Raw genomic sequence first — 20279 nt, 5'->3', positions numbered from 1 at the left:
CCTGGCCAGCAAACCTCTGTGACACCCCCGAGAGGCAAAACAAAAGCAAAAAAAGGGCCAGCTTCCTCTCCCCTCAGGAGCCGTTCCTCAGGGAACAAGTTAAAACCGGCTCTCCTGTTTCCGGTAACTGCCGCTCCGCAGCTCAGCACCTTCCACGCGGCAGACACCTCAGGCTCCGACCGTGAGTTGGCTGCCCCACTAGAGGGTGCCAAGGCTCAGGGCTTCCAGGTGCCTGCCTCTTTCAGCTTTCCTTTGGCCACCTCTGTCAGTTCGGTGCCGAGAGCTGCTACAGTGCTGGCAGTACAAGTGGTGGCTGTGGCACCATTCTTTGATCTCGCGGCGCTGCTTTTACAGCTGCCGCTCTCAGCACCGAGCCTCCTGAGGTCTCCAGCCTCCCTTGCAGCACCTCCCTCAGGGACTCCGACTCCGCGGAGCCAGCTTGCGCCCCTGGGACACCCTTCAGTGCGCCAGCAGATGCCCCAGCGGACTCTGCCTCCACCAGCTACACCGGCACCGACTCCTGGTCAGTCAGCTCCACCGCAGTTTTTACAGGCAGAGGAATTAAGGGTGTCCCATGCTCCTGACTCTCCTCTTCTCGGCACCCGTCTGTCACCAAGATCTTTAGCACCCTACCTTCAGTACTCCCCTACCACTTCAAGCCCCTCCAATGAAGTGTGGGAGGATGAGGACGAGGAAGAAGAATATGATGACCAAATGTTTTCCTCTCAATACTCTCCCCAGATTCAGTTACCTACAACTGGGAGACGCATTACAGCACAATCTCCATATCCTCAAGGCTATCCACACTGGTATGGCAATCCCTGGATGGGACCACAGAATACAAAGTGTACACTGCTCACCTTATATTTATTTTTTATTACAAATATTTGCATTGTAAACAAACAAAAGAAATAGTATTTTTCCAATCCCCCATTACAGGTACTGTAGTGCAATCTCTTTATCATGAAAGTGGAACATACAAATGTAGAATTATGTAAAAAAAAAAAAAAAAAAACACCTGCATTCAAAAATAAAACAATGTAAAACTTTAGAACCTAGAAGTCCACTCAGTCCTACTTCTTGTTCAGCCAATCACTCAGACAAACAAGTTTGTTTACATTTACGGGAGATAATGCTGCCTGCTTCTTGTTTACAATGTCACCTGAAAGTGAGAATAGGCATTCGCATGATATTGTTGTAGCTGGCGTCGCAAGATATTTACGTGCCAGATGCGCTAAAGATTCATATGCCCCTTCATGCTTCAACCACCATTCCAGAGGATATACATCCATTCTGCTTGATAATGAGCCAAAGCAGTGCAGACCAACACATGTTCATTTTCATGATCTGAGTCAGATGCCACCAGCAGAAGGTTGTTTTTTGGTGGTTCGGGTTCTGTAGTTTCCATATCAGAGAGTTGTTCTTTTAAGACTTCTGAAAGCATGCTCAACGCTTCATCCCTCTCAGATTTTGGAAGGCACTTCAGATTCTTAAACCTTGAGTCAAGTGCTCTATCTATCTTTAGAAAGCTCACATTGGTATCTTCTTAGCATTTTGTCAAATCTGCAGTGAAAGTGTTCTTAAAATGACAACATGTGCTTGGTCATCATCTGAGACTGCTATAACATGAAATATATGGCAGAATGTGGGTAAAACAGAGCAGGAGACATACAATTCTTCCCCAAGGAGTTCAGTCACAAATTTAATTGACTCATAATTTTTGTAATGAGCATGATCAGCATGGAAGCATGTCCTCTGGAATGCTGGCCAAAGCATGAAGGGGCAAATGAAAGTTTAGTATATCTGGCACATAAATACCTTGCAATACCAGCTACAAAGTCGTGTGTGACTGCATCTGCTCCATACCGGTGCACAATATTCAGGTACCGAATATACAAGTGCTATTGTAGATGTTCGCAACACTGATGCTGATGCACCCAGGTTGTACCTGCTAGTTTCTGGATTACGTTGGCTCTCGTTTTGTAATAAAAAATAATAATATAAAGTGAGCACTGTACGCTTTGTATTCTGTGTTGTAACTGAAATCAATATATTTGAAAATATAGAAAAACATCCAAAAAATGTAATAAATTTAAATTGGTATTCTGTTGTTTAACAGTGTGATTAAAACTGTGATTAATCACAATTAACTTTTTTAATCACAATTAATTTTTCTGAATTAATTGGATGAGTTAACTGTGATTAATTGTTGGGGAAGAGTCAAAATGACTTTTGTAAAGGGAAATCGTACCTTACCAATCCATTAGAATTATTTGAGGAGTCAACAAATGTTGACAAGGGTGATCCAGTGGATATAGTGTACTTGGACTTTCAGAAAGGCTTTGACAAAATTCCTCACCAAAGGCTCTTAAGCAAACTAAGAAGTCATGGGATAAGAGGGAAGATCCTCTCATGGATTAGTAACTGGTTAAAAGATAGGAAACAAAGGGTAGGAATAAATGGTCAGTTTTCATAGTGTAAAGAGGTAAACAGCGGGGTCCTGCAGGAATCTGTACTGGGACCAGTGCTGTTCAACATATTTATAAATGGTCTAGAGCAGTGTTTCCCAAACTTTGGATGCCACTTGTGCAGGAAAAGCCTCTGGTGGGCCGGGCCAGTTTGTTTACCTGCCGCGTCCGCAGGTTCGGCCGATCGCGGCTCCCACTGGTAATGGACACAACAGAGCAATCATCCATTGATCCTTCCCCTGTCCCCCAATCCCAGCCCCTGGCAGTCAGAGGGACCCCTGCACTGGGGAGTAGTACCGGGGAGGCCTTTAAAATCTTTTTCTGGCTCACCCACTGGCACCTGGGGCAGGAGGCACAATAGTCCTGTACCTCTGGGGTGGATGCCTGGCCAGTAGAACTCCATGGTCACTCTGTTGAGTGTCTTCTCTGTCCCCAAGTGCCCCGGCACAGCACTGCATAGGCCAATTGAAGCACCTCCCCTTTGGAAATTCCAGGGTACCAAAGCTGCATTCTGACCTCCCCTATTAGAAATAGGGCCACTATTTCATCTGCTGTGGGTCTCACACTTTGTCATTTACATGGGTGAGACGTTCGTAAACCTGACTCAGGGTTGGGTCCCTCCTTTGCTCTTCCACAATGTTTATTTGCTAGACAGCAGGTCCAGGTTGAGAGATGGTAGCAGGCCCTCACTCCTCCAGTTAAGTTCAGGTGAAAAGTCATTTATCCGTCAGCATGCTTTCTCTCTCCTAGATCTTTGGCTTCCAATGGAGCCATCGCCTCGTGGCACCTCCTCGTAGCCACCATGGCCATCTCCTGTCCTCCTGGTTCTTCCAGTCCGGGCTTTAGCCCCTCTGCAGATGCTCCATGCCTTCCCTGGACATCGTCCTTGAAAAACTTCCATTCATGCCAAAGTATGACCAGATGGGCCAGGTCTTTGGCCACTCTGGCCTGCACTGTCTCAGCGTGGTCTTGCACAGTGAGTTGGTCTCATCAAACAGGGTTGTATGTCCCATGGATACACTGGCAGCAGATCATGCCTCTAGATTCTCCTTCCGACTCCACCAATCGCTCACTGACTAAAGTCTGGCTGCAGCCAGAGTCTGTCTTGTACTTTTACTCCATTTCCCTGGGGCCCTTTTCTGAGACCAGTTATCCGCTCTCCAGGCCGGCCCATAATTATAGTCCCTGAATGGGCAGTCCCATCTTAAATGGCCTGGCTGCTCACATGCAAGCAGCCCCCAGGTTTTGCCGTTAATTCTCCTGAGTGGGATGGCCCCTTCAAATAAGGCTGTTCTGCTTGACGCAAATGTCTCCTGGCTAGCTGAGGGTGGGCTTCCAGGCTCCTCTGTTGGTCTTTGCATCCTTGTCTACTAGGATTCGTCCAAGTACCCCTGGAGAGCCTCAGTGAGTTGTGGGCTCAGTGATACTTGCGGCCCTGGATGTACACTAGACTGGCTTTTGGTGCTTCCGCTTTGGACCCAAAGGACATCACATAGTTCTCCACCATGGCAACGGCCTCTGCCGAGGTCTCTGGTCGGTGTCTCATCTCCCACTCAAGCTCCCCCTGAGTTCAAAAGAGCACAGCCCTGTGGGGTGTGTTGGTTGTGAGAAAAGGGGGGGTGGGGTTTGGAGAAGGCACGGCCTGGGGGCCACACCACTGTTGCTGGTCCATCCCAGGTCCAACCTTCCAAGTGGCTTTTCAGGAGAAGGACCTGTTTTCCCTTAGCCTGTTCCCTCTCCCCCATTTCCCTGGGCTTATAAGCATCTTCTAACCTGCTCCTTGAGCTGAAGCATGCTCCGCAGGCCTGGGGGCAGGGCTACCTGTACCCTATAGTGTCCTTTAACCCCGGTGTCAAGTTATGCCTGTGTTTATCTTGTCTGTCTGCCATTACATCGTTCACTCTGCTCATGTATTCTAACCCGTCCCCCACCTGGTGTGCGTCTTGTCCATTTGGACTGTAAGTTCCTCAGGCATGGACAATCTACTACTCTGTGTTTATACAATACTGAGAACAATGGGGCCCCATTTTTTATTGGCCCTTAGGCACTACTGTAATAAACATGGGTTAAGTTTAGAGGTGAGAGCAACAGGGGTGATGTCATGGTGGGTGTTTGCTATAGAGCACCAGATCAGAAGGATGAAGTAGACGAGGCTTTCTTCGCAGAACTAATTGAAGTCTCCAGATAACAGGCCTTGGTTCTAATTGGGGACTTCAATCACCCTGACATCTGCTGGGAGAGCAATACAGCAATGCACAGACAATCCAGGAAGTTTTTGGAGAGTGTTGGGGACAACTCCCTGGTACATGTGCTCTGCTCCTCTTGACCTGCTGCTCACAAACAGGGAAGAAGTGGTAGGGGAAGTAGAAGTGGGTGGCAACCTAGGCAGCAGTGACCATGAGATGGTTGAGTTCAGGATCCTGAGAAAAGAAAGAAAGGAGAGTAGCAAAATACGGACCCTGGACTTCAGAAAAGCAGACTTAGACTCCCTGAGGGAACTGATGGGCAGGATCCCCTGGGAGGTTAATATGAGGGGGAAAGGAGTCCAGGAGAGGTGGCTGTATTTTAAAGAAGCCTTATTGAGGGTGCAGGAACAAACTATCCCTAAGTGCAGAAAGAATAGAAAATATGGCTGGCGATCAGCTTTTAACAGTGAAATCTTTGGTGAGCTTAAACTCAAAAAGGAAGCTTACAAGAAGTGGAAATTTGGACAGATAGGAGTATAAAAATATTGCTAGAGCATGCAGGGGTGTAATCAGGAAGGCCAAGGCACAATTGGAGTTGCAGCTAGCAAGGGATGTGAAGGGTAACAAGAAGGGTTTCTACAGGTATGTTAGCAAAAAGAAGGCGGTCAGGGAAAGTGTGGGATCCTTACTGAATGGGGGAGGCAACGTAGTGACAGATGATGTGGAAAAAGCTGAAGTAGTCAAGGCTTTTTTTGCCTTGGTCTTCACAGACAAGGTCAGCTCCTAGACTGCTGCACAGGGCAGCACAGCATGGGGAGGAGGTGAGCAGTCCTCAGTGGTGAAAGAACAGATTAAGGACTATTTAGAAAAGCTGGACGTGCAGAAGTCCATGGGTCCAGATCTAATGCATCCAGGGTGCTGAGGGAGTTGGCGGATGTGATTGCAGAGCCATTGGCTATTATCTTTGAAAATTTGTGGCAATCGGGGGAGGTCCCAGACGATCGGAAAAAGGCAAATATAGTGCCCATATTTAAAAAAGGGAAAAAAGAGAACTACAGACCAGTCAGCCTCACTTCAGTCCCCAGCAAAATCATGGAGCAGGTCCTCAAGGAATCCATTTTGAAGCACTTGGAGGAGAGGAAGGTGATCAGGAACAGTCAGCATAAATTCACCAAGGGCGAGTCATTGCTGACCAACCTGTTTGCCTTCTATGATGAGATAACTGGCACTGTGGATATGGGGAGAGCAGTGGATGTGATATATCTTGACTTTAGCAAAGTTTTGACACGGTCTCCCACAGTCTTCTTCCCAAAAGTTAAAAAAGTATGGATTGGATGAATGGACCATAAGGTGGATAGAAAGCTGGCTAGGTTGTCGGGCTCAATGAGTAGTGATGAACGGCATGATGTCTAGTTGGCAGCCGGTATCAAGCGTAGTGCCCCAGGAGTCGGTCCTGAGGCCGCTTTTGTTCAACATCTTTATTAATGATCTGGTTGATGGGATTAATTGCACCCTCCTCAAGTTCGCAGATGACACTAAACTGGGGGGAGAGGTAAATACACTGGAGGGTAGGGATAGGGTCCAAAGTGACCTAGACAAATTGGAGGATTGGGCCAAAAGAAATCTGATGAGGTTCAGCAAGGACAAGTGCAGAGTTCTTCACTTAGGAAGGAAGAATCCCATGCACCGCTAAAGGCTGCAGACCGAGTGGCTAAGCAGCAGTTCTGCAGAAAAGGACCTGGGAACTACAGTGGATGAGAAGCTGAATATGAGTCAGCAGTGTGCCCTTGTTGCCAAGAAGGCCAATGGCATATTGGGCTGTATTAGTAAGAGCATTGCCAGCAGATCTAGGGAAGTGATTATTCCCCTCTGTTCGGCACTGATGAGGCCACACCTGGAGTATTGCGTCCAGTTTTGGTCTCCCCAATACAGAAGGGATGTGAACAAACTGGAGGGAGTCCAGCAGAGGGCAACGAAAATTATTAGGGGGCTGGGCACATGACTTACGATGAGAGGCTGAGGGAACTGTGCTTATTTAGTCTGCAGAAGAGAAGAGTCAGTGGGGGTTGATAGCAGCCTTCAATTACCTGAAGGGGGGTTCCAAAGAGGATGGATGTAGACTGTTCTCAGTGGGAGCTGATGACAGAACAAGGAGTAATGGTCTCAAGTTGCAGTGTGGTTTAGATTAGATATTAGGAAAAACGTTTTCACTAGGAGGGTGGTGAAACACTGGAATGGGTTACCTAGGGAGGTAGTGAAATCTCCATCCTTAGAGGTTTTTAAGGGCCATCTTGACAAAGCCCTGGCTGGGATGATTTAGTTGGTGTTGGTCCTGCTTTGAGCAGGGAATTGGACTAAATGACCTCCTGAGGTCTCTTCCAACCCTAATAGTCTATGATTCTCTGATTCTAATAATAATAACTGTCCTGCTGTTTGGAGCCCAGGAAGATGGCTTCAGGACGCTCAAAAATGAGCTGAGGGTAAAATCTTGGAAAGTTCTTTGTGACAAATATCCCAGAAATTCTGCTGATCTCTCTTGTTTTTGTCCTCTTACGTAGGGTTTCCAGTTTCCAAACCTGATGTGATCTCCCGGCTGGAAAATGGGGAAGAGCCGTGGGTCCCAGATCTCCAGGGCTGTGAGGAAAGAGAGCTCCAGAAAGGTGCCCAGACTGGTGAGGAGTCAGCTAAACAACTCAGAAACTTTACATGAATGAAGGAAGCTTTTGGGATTCCCTACAAAGATCTTGTGAGCTTTCCAAATACAGAATTGTTTCTAGCAGGTGTGGCATCCTCATGGCAGATGTCACTCCTGGCTTCCCACCTTTCCTGACTGACACTTGGGTGTAGCCCCCTCCCCAATCTTCCTTCCCCCTGAATGGGGTGTGGACCCAGAAATGACCCCGTCTCTCTGTTCTCAGGTGAAGGGCTTTCGGCAGAGAAGGTTGGAGCAAGGGTGCAAATCAAATCCTGTTTTGTTTGATGTCTCCGGCACTTATGTTGGTTTGGGCCCACCTTTTCCCATTTGTCTCTGGGGTTTCCTTTCTCCCCAGCACAGGGAGTGACCCATGCCTAGATTCTCTCTCTCTCCTTCCAGGTGATCAGATGGTGAGTGAGAACGAGGAGCAGAATCCACAGCAGGAGGATGCTGAGCAACTGGAACCACGTGGGACATTAGAAGGAATGTCCAGAGAGAAAGTTTCTGGGAGCTGTGGAGAGGCAAAAGCCTGTAAGAGTCAGCATAGGCCAGAGAAAAGCTTCAGTAGCTTCTCGGACCTTATTAGACATGATAGAATCAACACGGGAGAGAGACCCTACACATGCTCTTATTGTGAGAAAAGTTTCAACCACAGCTCAAACCTCAGCAGACATCGGAGAGTTCACACAGGAGAACAACCATACACATGTTCTGAGTGTGAGAAAAGCTTCAATCGGCGCTCACACCTTATCGCACATCAGAGAATCCACACAGGAGAGAGATCCTTCATGTGCCCTGAGTGTGGGAAAAGTTTTAGACAGGACTCAACTTTTATGAGACACAAGAGAACCCACACAGGCAAGTAATGCCATAATTGTCTTGACTAGGGTTGGCCAAAGATTTTTAAAAATAAGACCTTAGCTAATTCCCAAGTATTTTGCACCATTTTCTTCAGTGTGGTCTCTTAGGTCCACAGGAGTTGCCCGCCTCTGTCTTTTGTACCTCACCCTTCTTTCACTACCTCACCCTTCTTTCACAACGCTTTGTCTGGAGATTGTGTCCTCCTGCCAGAAATACTATCAGTGCCACGTTGGGGAAATGGGGTTGACCCTACAGTGAGGTAAAAAGTACCTGTGCCTTGTCTGCACTGGGATTGTACATGGAGTTAGCTGCTCAGCTTAACGATCTTGAAGAAACCATTGGCCTGAGTGTTTACATGGTATTTTAACCCTATGTTAAGACTTTTTTAACCTGTACTGGAACCTAGGGCTCTGGCGTCCACACAGCAGTGCCCTGACCTGAGTCAAAGTAACCACATTCCAGAGTCCCTAGTTTCCCCTGCCAAAATGTGGCCTCTCTAGCTCTAAAACTGTGGTGAACCATGGGAAAATGTACTGCCCACTTCTCTGTCTTCTGGGGAAGAGATTTGAGGATGGGCAGTAAAATGTGGAAGTCAAATCCTGGTTTCTTTTATCTCTCGAGCACTTATTTTGGGTAGTTCCCACCTTTTTCCATTCCTTTCCCTGAGGTTTTCTTTATCCGCAGCACAGGGAGTGACATATGTGTGGATTCTCTCTCTATCCTTCCAGGCAATCGGATGGTGAGTGAGAACAAGAAGACGACTCCCCACCAGGACGATGCTGAGCAAGTAGAACCACATGGGACATTAACAGGAAGATCCAAAGGGAAAATTTCTTGGAGTTGTGCAGAGGCTAACGCCTGTGAGAGTCAGCAAAGGCCAGAGAAAACCTTCAGTAGTGGCTCAGACCTTATTACACATGAAAGAATCAACACGGGAGAGAGACCCTACTCGTGCTCTGAGTGCAGAAAACCCTTCACTCGGCGCTCAGACCTTATTACACATCAGAGAATCCACACAGGAGAGCGACCTTACACATGCTCTGAGTGTGGGAAAAGCTTCAATCGAAGCTCAAACCTTATCATACATGAGAGAATCCACACAGGAGAGCGACCCTACAAGTGTTTTGAGTGCGGGAAAAGCTTCAGTGAGAGCTCACATCTTATCAGGCATCAGAGAATCCACACAGGCGAGCGACCCTACAAGTGTTCTGACTGCGGGAAAAGCTTCAATGTGACTTCACATCTCATCAGACATCAGCAAATCCACACAGGAGGGGGATCCTTGACATGCCCTGACTGCGGGAAAAGTTACAAAGACAGCTCATACTTCATCAGACATCGGAGAGTCCACACGGGAGAGACATCTTACAAGTGCTCCGCGTGTGGGAAAAGCTTCATCAAGCGTTCACACCTTATCACACATCAGAGAATCCACACAGGAGAGGGCTCCTACAGATGCCCTGAGTGTGGGAAAAGCTTCAAAGTCAGTGCATACCTCATCAGACATCAGAGAGTCCACACTGGAGAGAGACCCTACAGATGCCTTGAGTGCAGGAAAAGCTTTCGTTGGAGCTCAAGTTTTATCCGACATAAGAGAATCCATGCAGGCGAGTAATGCCATAAATGTCTTGACTAGGGCTCGCCAAATATTTTTTGTAAAATACATTAGCGAATTCCCACCTAGTTTGCACCATTTTCTTCAGTGTGGTCTCTCAGCTCCATGTGAGTTGCTTGCCTTTGTCTTTTGCCCCTTCCCCTTCTTTGGGGTGATTCCCCTCATCCTTTATCAACTTCTTTCTCTTATATCTCTTGGGAGTGTGTCCTTCTCCTGCCAGAAATATCCATCAGCATCAGGTGGGGGAGATGGATTGACCTTGACTAGCTACACTGATGTAAAAACGGCCTTGTCTCCACTGGGATTGTACATGGAGGTAGCTGCTTGTCTTAGTGATCTTCTTGTAACAACACAACTACATTGCATTGCAGACAAGGAGTTAGCTTTCCCGTTGACCTGAGCTCACCTCCATCATTTTTCCTAGTCTAGACAAACCCTAACCATTTCAAAGTGATTGTTAGTCATTGAGTTCCCCCTGGGGGACAGATTGTCTGAATCCCAGTTGTTCTCGCCTTGCTCAGGGTTGTGCTGGACAGATAATCCCTCCCCCCTCATTTTCCTCTTTTAAAATAGATTGAAATAGAATAAAGAGCAGGAGGAAGGTAGGGAAAATGTGTCATTTCAGCCTCTGTCACACCTGATGGGGTGAATCAAAGGGATTCCCTCCTTTCCCGTCACTATCACAATCCCCCCTTGCCCCAGCAGCATTAGCTTCTGAGTAAGCCACAATAGCCTTTATCCTCCCCATGTTCTATCCCTGGACCTCCAAATATGTCACGTGATGCCATGTTCTGAGCGTTCTCTGTGCTGAGATGTCACACTTTGATCCTAAATCAGACTCACTGGGGCTAAAGATGAAAGAGTCACAGACCTGAAGGGGGGATTTGAATGGATCCCAAACACAGAGTAATCATTCTGTGCTTTCATCTCTGCTTCCATCTCTTGGCAAAGCTGCTTCTGGCCTTTTTCCTGCTGAGCTGGGATTGTTTGCAGATGGGAAGGTTGGCTGCTTTTCCCCCTTGTGATGAAGCTAAATCTTTTGTAAGTAACATGACTCAATAATAATGAGGTGGCACAGAGTGAAGCAAGTTTGAATGGATCAGAGGGTTTGAATGGATCAGCAAAGAACTGAATTTCCGGGAGAATCTGTTCTGATTTTGAGTTATCAGATATATGCTGCTCTGGAATTTCATTGTATGTGAAACTGGAAGTGTCTTCAACCCCTCTGTGTTGTGGGTTTTTCTCTCTGTCCTGAAGGTAGTTTGGTCTCATAATTGGATATTACTTTTGTTTGACAGAATGTACCTCAGATTTATTGGGGACTTTGAGACAAATGACCGTTTGCTAAAACGGTAATATCTTATTTTATATGTGACTTTTCCCCACCCCTCCTTTGAGGAAGTTTGAGTGCAGTTCAGCCATCTGGAAAGAATACTCCAAGCTATTGGGCATGCTCCCAAGGAAACAGAACCATTTAAAAAATTTTGCTCTGTAACAGTGAACAACGGCATACCAAAATTGTGGAACTGCAGAAAAGGACCTAGGGGTTACAGTGGACGAGAAGTTGGATATGAGTCAACAGTGTGCCCTTGTTGCCAAGAAGGCCAATGGCATTTTGGGATATATAAGTAGGGGCATTGCCAGCAGATCGAGGGACGTGATCGTTCCCCTCTATTCGACATTTGTGAGGTCTCATCTGGAGTACTGTGTCCAGTTTTGGGCCCCACACTACAAGAAGGATGTGGAAAAATTGGAAAGAGTCCAGCGGAGGGCAACAAACATGGTTAGGGGACTGGAACACATGACTTATGAGGAGAGGCTGAGGGAACTGGGGATGTTTAGTCTTCAGAAGAGAAGAATGAGGGGGGATTTGATAGCTGCTTTCAACTACCTGAAAGGGGGTTCCAAAGAGGATGGCTTTAGACTGTTCTCAGTGGTAGCAGATGACAGAACGAGGAGTTGCAGTGGGGGAGATTTAGGTTGGATATTAGGAAAAACTTTTTCACTATGAGGGTGGTGAAACACTGGAATGCGTTACCTAGGGAGGTGGTGAAATCTCCTTCCCTAGAAGTTTTTAAGGTCAGGCTTGACAAAGCCCTGGCTGGGATGATTTAGTCAGGGATCGGTCCTGCTTTGAGCAGGGGGTTGGACTAGATGATCTCCTGAGGTCCCTTCCAACCCTGATATTCTATGATTCTAACTAACTGAAGTAATTGGACATGATCACACTTGTTTTGCATGCAATATAAATTAAAAGCAAGAGTTGTCCAATAACTCGGCTTAATCAAGTGATAAGTAAATGATTATTACAAAGATTAATACGGCATAATAGAGAAAGGAAGAGTAGATATGTTACAAATCAGTGTGGAAGACAGGAGTTGCAGCAGTCCACCGCCTCAGAGATTTTGTGCTTATCCCTCCTATATTTATACCTAATGGGGAGAGGGAGTTTCCAATTTTCCCCATATTATTTTATCTAATATATTTTTCTTCTCTATTTTCTGTGATATGTTTTGCATAGACAGTAATTGCTACGCCTTCTGTGTGGTGGATATGTTGTAGGTTTCAACATAGCGTATGCTTCACATTTTGACAGTTATGCAGACCCCACTCATTGAAGAAAAACAGTGAGGCGTATATACAAGACTAGAATTTTGTTTTGAACATTCCAGGCCTAGGTTATCTATGCTATGTTTGTGCCTAGCCCTTAATTAGAATATTTCAGCTCTTTGTTTAATGTAAGTGAAAAAGCATTTTGGAAGATGTTAACATGAGGACAGTTCAGGAAACGTATGTGATATTATATATAATTTTCATACTGTATATACTATTAATATAGGCTAACCTATAGAATTTACAGACTTTCTCTCACCTAATTTCATATATATTGTAGTAGCCAGATATAGCACAACACCTAGAAGCTGTTGTATTTAAGTGTATTCTACAAGCTTCTTGTATCTTAATTTTTGCTAAGCTTACATTCTGCAGGTCAGATACAAAGCAGATGTTCTTACAAAGGTCGCAGCATCTACCTACCATACAGTTTCAGAGAAGTTAACATGAATACACAGGACTTCAAATATAATATACTTTATATATGCACTTGTCAAGGTTCTTCCCCCACTCTGAACTCTAGGGTACAGATGTGGGGACCTGCATGAAAAACCTCCTAAACTTATCTTTACCAGCTTAGGTCAAAACTTCCCCAAGGTACAAAATATTCCACCCTTTGTCCTTGGATTGGCCACTACCACCACCAAACTAATACTGGTTACTGGGGAAGAGCTGTTTGGACACGTCTTTTCCCCCAAAATACTTCGCAAAACCTTGCACCCCACTTCCTGGACAAGGTTTGGTAAAAAGCCTCACCAATTTGCCTAGGTGACTACAGACCCAGACCCTTGGATCTTAAGAACAATGAACAATCCTCCCAACACTTGCACCCCCCCTTTCCTGGGAAATGTTGGATAAAAAGCCTCACCAATTTGCATAGGTGACCACAGACCCAAACCCTTGGATCTGAGAACAATGAAAAAGCATTCAGTTTTCTTACAAGAAGACTTAATAAAAATAGAAGTAAATAGAAACAAAGAAATCCCCCCTGTAAAATCAGGATGGTAGATACCTTACAGGGTAATTAGATTCAAAACATAGAGAACCCCTCTAGGCAAAACCTTAAGTTACAAAAAAGATACACAGACAGAAATAGTTATTCTATTCAGCACAGTTCTTTTCTCAGCCATTTAAAGAAATCATAATCTGACACGTACCGAGCTAGATTACTTACTAAAAGTTCTAAGACTCCATTCCTGGTCTATCCCCAGCAAAGACAGAATATAGACAGACACACAGACCCTTTGTTTCTCTCCCTCCTCCCAGCTTTTGAAAGTATCTTGTCTCCTCATTGGTCATTTTGGTCAGGTGCCAGCGAGGTTACCTTTAGCTTCTTAACCCTTTACAGGTGAGAGGAGCTTTCCCCTGGCCAGGAGGGATTTCAAAGGGGTTTACCCTTCCCTTTATATTTATGACAGCACTGTTGACTTTTTCTTATTTTGATTATAAATACCACTATTTCACTTACATTTGCTACAATAATACATTTATATTTTTATCAGTTATCACACTTTTAACCTTTCACTTATAAGAACTGATATCCCAGTATATCTTATCCAGACAAACTGGTAGTTTGTAGTAAAACAATTTACATCCCTGAATAATAGTTCTGATTGTGGGAACTTAGATAAGCAAGTTACATTCCAGAACAATAGTTCCATGGTAGAACTCAGGTTTCAGTAAAATTCCATTCTTACATGGTAGCTGTCATTGCGACAGCACCACCGTGATTTCACAACCAGTATTTTTCCACTTGTGTTTAGTGTAGCTGAAGAGTATACTGACTCAATTTGCTCAGTAGTTGGATTGCAAATCCCTCTAGTCCAGTTCTGTCAGCTAGTGTTATGAAGCATTTGGGGTTTTAATTTAGTCTGGTCAACACACTTGTTTCTCACTTGGCCATATGGCAGTATAGTTTCAGATGATCTGGGAGGTGTATTCCCCAGTTAGTGACTTGGAACTTGGCAAAAGGCCAATATATTTGGATCCCAAAGCAATTGTTGTCCAGGCCCTACAGGAGGTTACCGCTGAAGACATTTCCTTCCGAATCAGGTACACGCTGCCTGTTATTTGGGAAACACAATACTTATCTCTGTAGAGATGGAGAAAATGGAAGTGACATTTTTGAGGAGCTTGCCCCTTGTACTTGCTACAAATATATATACAATGAAGTCATTGTTGAATGTGAGACAGCTTCAGAATTATACCCGTTTTTAAAAAATACCCCACCTATGGTGGGTTACAGGGATTCTGGTCAAGGCCTGGATCTAGTCCCTATCTTAGAACTGTGCCACCAGATCTCATAAACAAACTGGGCATTTTGGGGGAAGCTATTCCTCACTATCACTATTGACATTTGGTGCGAGTTGGTAAGGATCCTACTACAGAGAAGTGTCAAGTTACCCCGACCAAGGCCAAGGATTAGACAAGAACTCAGGTAGAAATAGCAGGTATCCAGTGGTTGATTTTCACCTCAGAGATGGAAACTATGATGACCTATGGCCCAGATAATCTATTTATTTTTAGAACACTGCTCCTTAGTTCAGGGGAATTCATTCTGGTGCCAAAGAATACCATGGTTAAATTGGGAGCAATTGTCCTTTGCCATTTGGGTCCAAAGTTTCAAGAAGCAAAGAGAGAAATAGTTGAAGCCTTCAGAGGACATTACTTCCCCGTGGATCCCAATCTGATGGCCTCTTTGGACAAGGAGCACTTCCATGCTGCGCACGTGATGATGGTCAGTGAAGGAATGAATGTGTCAGGCTCCAGGTTCAAACTGCAGGATACAGGAATGTTGAGTCCTGATTCTATGCTTTTGTCTTTTAGCTTGCTCTTGTGTCTTATGCATTTGCATCACTTTTCCATCTCCTGCTACTCTGGCAGATTAGAAAATGAGAAAATAGAATACAGGTGGTTTTCTCATGATGCAAATCTTTTGATGAAGTGTGAGAACCCCTTCCTCCAACACTTACAGCAGAAGACATTGAGTATGTCTACACTGCAATATAATCTCAGGTTTAGTGGGAATTGAGTCAGAAGACCCATGTGAAGAAACCCTGGTCTTGAGTGTCTGTATTGTATTCTAAGCCTGTGTTAAGACTTTTCTAACCTGTGCTGGAACCTAGGACTCTGGCGTCCACACAACAGTGCTGAGACCCATGTCAAAATAACCACACCCAGAATCTCTAGTGCTCCCCCATCCCCCAAAATATAAAAAATATGGCTACTCTGGTTCTAGGACTGTTGTGCACTGTGGGAAAATTTACTGCCCACCTCTCTGTCCTCTGGGGAAGGGATTTGGGAGGGCAGGGATAAAGGGTGGAAATCAAATCCTATTTTGTTTGCTCTCTTGTTTGCTCTCTCTCACACTGACTTTGGTTTGTTCTCACTTCTTTCCATTCCGCTCTCTGAAGTTTCCTTTCTCCCCGGCACAGGGAGTGACCTATGTCTGGATTCTCTCTCTGTCCTTCCAGGTGATGGGATGGTGAGTGAGAACAAGAAGAAGACTCACAAGAAGGAAGATGCTGAGCAAGTAGAGCCACATGGGAAGTTAGCAGGAAGATCCAAAGGGAAAGTTTCTTTGGGTCGTGCAGAGGCAGAAACCTGTGAGAGTCAGCGTGGGCCCGAGAAAAGCTTCAGTAGCTGCTCAGACCTTATTAGCCATAAAAAAATCAACACGGGAGAGAGACCCTACACATGCTCTGAGTGCGGGAAAAGCTTCAGTCAGCGCTCAAGCCTTATCATACATCAGAGAATCCACACAGGAGAGCGACCCTACTCGTGTTCTGAATGTGGTAAAAGCTTCAATGTGAGCTCACATCTTATCAGACATCGGCGAGTCCACACTGGAGAGAGACCCTACACTTGCTCTGAGTGTGGGAAAAGCTTTCGTTGGAGCTCAGCCTTTATCATACATAAGAGAATCCACACTGGAGAGCGACCCTACACATGCTCTGATTGTGGGAAAAGCCTCAATGGAAGATTACAGCTCATTACACATCAAAGAATCCACACAGGAGAGCGACCCTACGTGTGTTCTGAGTGTGGGAAAAGCTTCAATGTGAGCTCAACCCTCATCACGCATCAGAGAGTCCATACAGGAGAGAGATCCTTCACATGCCCTGAGTGCGGGAAAAGCTTCAAACACAGATCAAACCTGATAGCACATCAGAGAATCCACACTGGAGAGAGACCCTACACATGCTTTGAGTGCCATAAAAGTTTTAGTCAGAGCTCACACCTGATATCACATCAGAGAATCCACACAGGAGAACGACCCTACTCATGCGCTGAGTGTGGGAAAAGATTTAGTGAGAGGAAAACCCTCATCACACATCAGAGAATCCACACAGTAAAGAGACCCTTCACATGCCCTGAGTGCAGGAAAAGTTTTAGACGGAGGTCAGCTTTTATCAGACATAAGAGAATCCATACAGGCAAGTAGTGCCATAAATCTCTTGACTAGAGCTGGCCAAAGATTTTTATAAAATAATTCCCAAGTAATTTGCAGCATTTTCTTTAATGTGGTCTCTCAGCTCCATGTGAGTTGCCTGCCTCTGTCTTTTGCCCCTTCCCCCTCTTTGGGGTGAATCCCATCATCCTTTATTAACTCCTCTGTCTGATATCACCTGGGACTGTGTCCCCCGCCTGCAAGAAATATCCATCAATGCCAGGTGGGGGAGATGGGGTTGACCATGACTAGCTACACTGAGGTAAAAGCTACCTGTGCCATGTCTCCACTGGGATTGTACATGGAGGTAGTTGCTCAGTTTAATGATCTTGTAACAACACAACTACATTTGTAGTGCAGACATAACCTGGGTAGAGTGGCTGGGGTTAGCTTTCCCCTAGACCTGTGCTCACCCGCATCATTTTTCCTAATCTAGACAAACCCCAAGGATCTAGTTGATACCATTTCCCCATTACAAAGTGATTGTTAGTCACCATGTTTCCCCTTGGGGACAGATTGTCTCAATCCCAGTTGTTCTCACCTTGCTCAGGGTTGTGGTGGTCAGAAGTATTTTTTCTACCATTTTCCTCAATTAAAATAGATTGAAATAGAAAAAGAGTAGGGGTAGCAAACGTGTCATTTCACCCTCTGTGACACCCGAAGGAGACGGGGTGAGTCAAAGGGATTCCCTCCTTCCCCATCACTGTCACAATCCCCTCTCACCCCAGCAGCATTAGTCTCTGTGTAAATCACAATAGCGTTTATCCTCCCCACGTTCTACCCCTGCACCTCCCAAAGTGTCACATGATGCCGTGTTCTGCATGCTCCCTGTGCTTAGGTATCACACTTTGATCGTAAATCAGACTCACTGGGGCTAGATGTGAAAGTTTCAATCCTGGAGGGAGAATTTGAATGGATCCCAAAGACACAGTAATCATTCTGTGCTTTCATCTCTGCTTCCATCTCTTGGCAAAGCTGCTTCTGGCCTTTTTCCTACTGAGCGGGGATTGTTGCAGAGGGGAAGGTTGGCTGCTTTCCCCCCTTGTGATGAAGCTAAATCTTTACTTGTGCTACACTGATGACATCTTCATCCTATGGACCCACAAGAAGGAGGCCCTTGAAGAATTCCACCTGGACTGCAACAATTTCCACCCCTCCATAAACCTCAGCCTAGACCAGTCCACACAAGAGATCCACTTCCTGGGCACTACAGTGCAAATAAATGATGGTCACATAAACACCACCCTATACCGGAAACCTCCTGACCGCTATTCCTACCTACATGCCTTCAGCTTCCATCCAGGATACATCACACAATCCATTGTCTACAGCCAAGCCCTAAGATACAACCCTATTTGCTCCAATCCCTCAGACAGAGACAAACACCTACAAGGTCTTTATCAAGCATTCTTAAAACTACAGTACCCACCTGGGGAAGTGAGGAAACAGATTGACAGAGTGAGACGGCTACCCAGAAGTCACCTACTACAGGACAGGCCCAACAAGGAAAATAACAGAACACCACTGCCCATCATGTACAGCCCCCAGTTAAAACCTCTCCAGCACATCATCAACGATCTAAAACCTATCCTGGAATACAATCCCCCACTCTCACAGACCTTGGGAGGCAGGCCAGTCCTCACTTACAGACAGCTCCCCAAACTGAAGCAAATACTCACCAGCAACCATAAGCGCCGACTTCTACCGGCACCGGTGGGTGCTCGACCCCACTCTGCTCCCATCCCCACTCCCTCCCGCCCTCATTACAACCTCTTCCGCAAAGTCCCCGCCCCAACTCCATCCTCTCCCTGCCCCTATTCTGACTCCTTCCCCAAATCCCGGCCCCAGCCCCTCCTCTTCCTCGCCCCCTCCCCTGAGCGCACCACGTTCCCACTCTTCCCCACTCCTCCCGGAGCTTGCTATTTGGTGGTGGCAAGCACTGGGAGGTAGGCAGCAGAGCGGGGATGCAGTGTGTTCAGGGGAGGAAGCAGAGGAGATGAGGTGGGGCGGGGTGGTGAGTTTGGCTACTGGTGAGTGCAGAGCACCCATTAATTTTTCCCCGTGGGAGCTCCACCCTGGAGCACCCACGGAGTCGGTGCCTGTGCCAGCAACTACACACCACACCACAGAAACATTAACCCAGGAACCAAACCCTGTAACAAACCCCATTGCCTACTCTGTCCCCATATCTACTCTAGCGACACCATCATAGGACCCAACCACATCAGCCAGACCATCAGGGGATCATTCACCTGCACATCTACTAATGTGATATATGCCATCGTGGCAGCAATGCCCCTCTGCCATGTGCATTGGCCAAACCGGACAGTTTCTACATAAAAGAATAAATGGAAACAAATCAGACATCAGGAATGGTAACATACAACAGCCAGTAGGAGAACATTTCAATTTCCCTGGACATTCAATAACAGATTTAAAAGTAGCCATCCCGCAACAAAAACATTTCAAAAACAGACTTCAAAGAGAAACTGCAGAACTACAATGCATTTGCAACTTAACACCATTAATTTGGGCTTGAATAGGGACTGGGAGTGGCTGGCACACTACAAAAGCAATTTTCCCTCCCTTGGTATTGACACCTCCTCATCAATTATTGGGAGTGGGCCACATCCACCCTGATTGAATTGGCCTTGTTATCACTGGTTCTCCACTTGTAAGATAACTCCCTTCTCTTCATGTGCCAGTATGTTTATGTTTGTATCTGTAATTTTCATGCATCTGAAGAAGTGGGTTTTTGCCCATGAAAGCTTATGCCCAAATAAATCCGTTCATCTTTAAGGTGCCACTGGAATCCTCATTGTTTTTGTGGATACAGACTAACATGGCTACCCATCTGATACTAAATCTTTTGTACATAATATGACTCAATAATAATGAGGTGGCACAGAGTGAAGAAAGTTTGAATGGACTAGAGGAGAACACAATGGGAGAATCTGTTTTGATTTTAAGTTATCAGATATAACCTGCTCTGAAATTTCATTTTATATAAAACTGAAAATGTCTTCTACCCTTCTGTGTTGTGGTTTTTTTTCTCTGTCCTGAAGGCAGTTTGGTCTCACAATTGGATATTACTTTTCTTTGACAGAATGTACCTCAGATTTTTTGGGGACTTTGAGACAAATGACCAAAGTCGAAAGCTGACTTTTTATAGTTTGTATATAATTGTATATAGTTCACTTAATAAAGTTAGTTAGATTAGTAGTTAGGTTAGAATAGTCAGTAGTCCCCTTAGGGACTTTGTCCCAGGGACAGGGCATGCCCTGGTATTCAAGCCGTGCGCCATTTACCACAAGCACATGTTGGTCAGCGACACACACACAAGCTGTCTGAAGCATCTTGGGGAATCACACATTAAAGAGAAGTGCAAAAT

The 20279-nt window shown here is 45.6% G+C and overlaps 1 protein-coding gene across 1 annotated transcript in view; it reads left to right on the top strand.

Moving 5' to 3' along the window:
- LOC144272110 (uncharacterized) overlaps window positions 1-19916 on the top strand; it is a 36649-nt gene extending 16733 nt beyond the window's left edge. The window contains exons 4-7 of the mRNA XM_077829960.1: window positions 7213-7326; window positions 7749-7880; window positions 8939-9817; window positions 15912-19916. Coding sequence (XP_077686086.1) covers window positions 7213-7326; window positions 7749-7880; window positions 8939-9817; window positions 15912-16882 — 2096 coding nt within the window. The 3' untranslated portion in view covers window positions 16883-19916. The remainder of the gene's footprint in view (window positions 1-7212; window positions 7327-7748; window positions 7881-8938; window positions 9818-15911) is intronic.
- Window positions 19917-20279: the final 363 nt, after the last annotated feature.

The sequence above is a fragment of the Eretmochelys imbricata genome, chromosome 11, assembly GCF_965152235.1.
Source record: "Eretmochelys imbricata isolate rEreImb1 chromosome 11, rEreImb1.hap1, whole genome shotgun sequence".
Taxonomy (NCBI): domain Eukaryota; kingdom Metazoa; phylum Chordata; order Testudines; family Cheloniidae; genus Eretmochelys; species Eretmochelys imbricata.
Note: the sequence above shows the minus strand (reverse complement) of the source record. Positions and strands in the feature narration are given on the sequence as shown.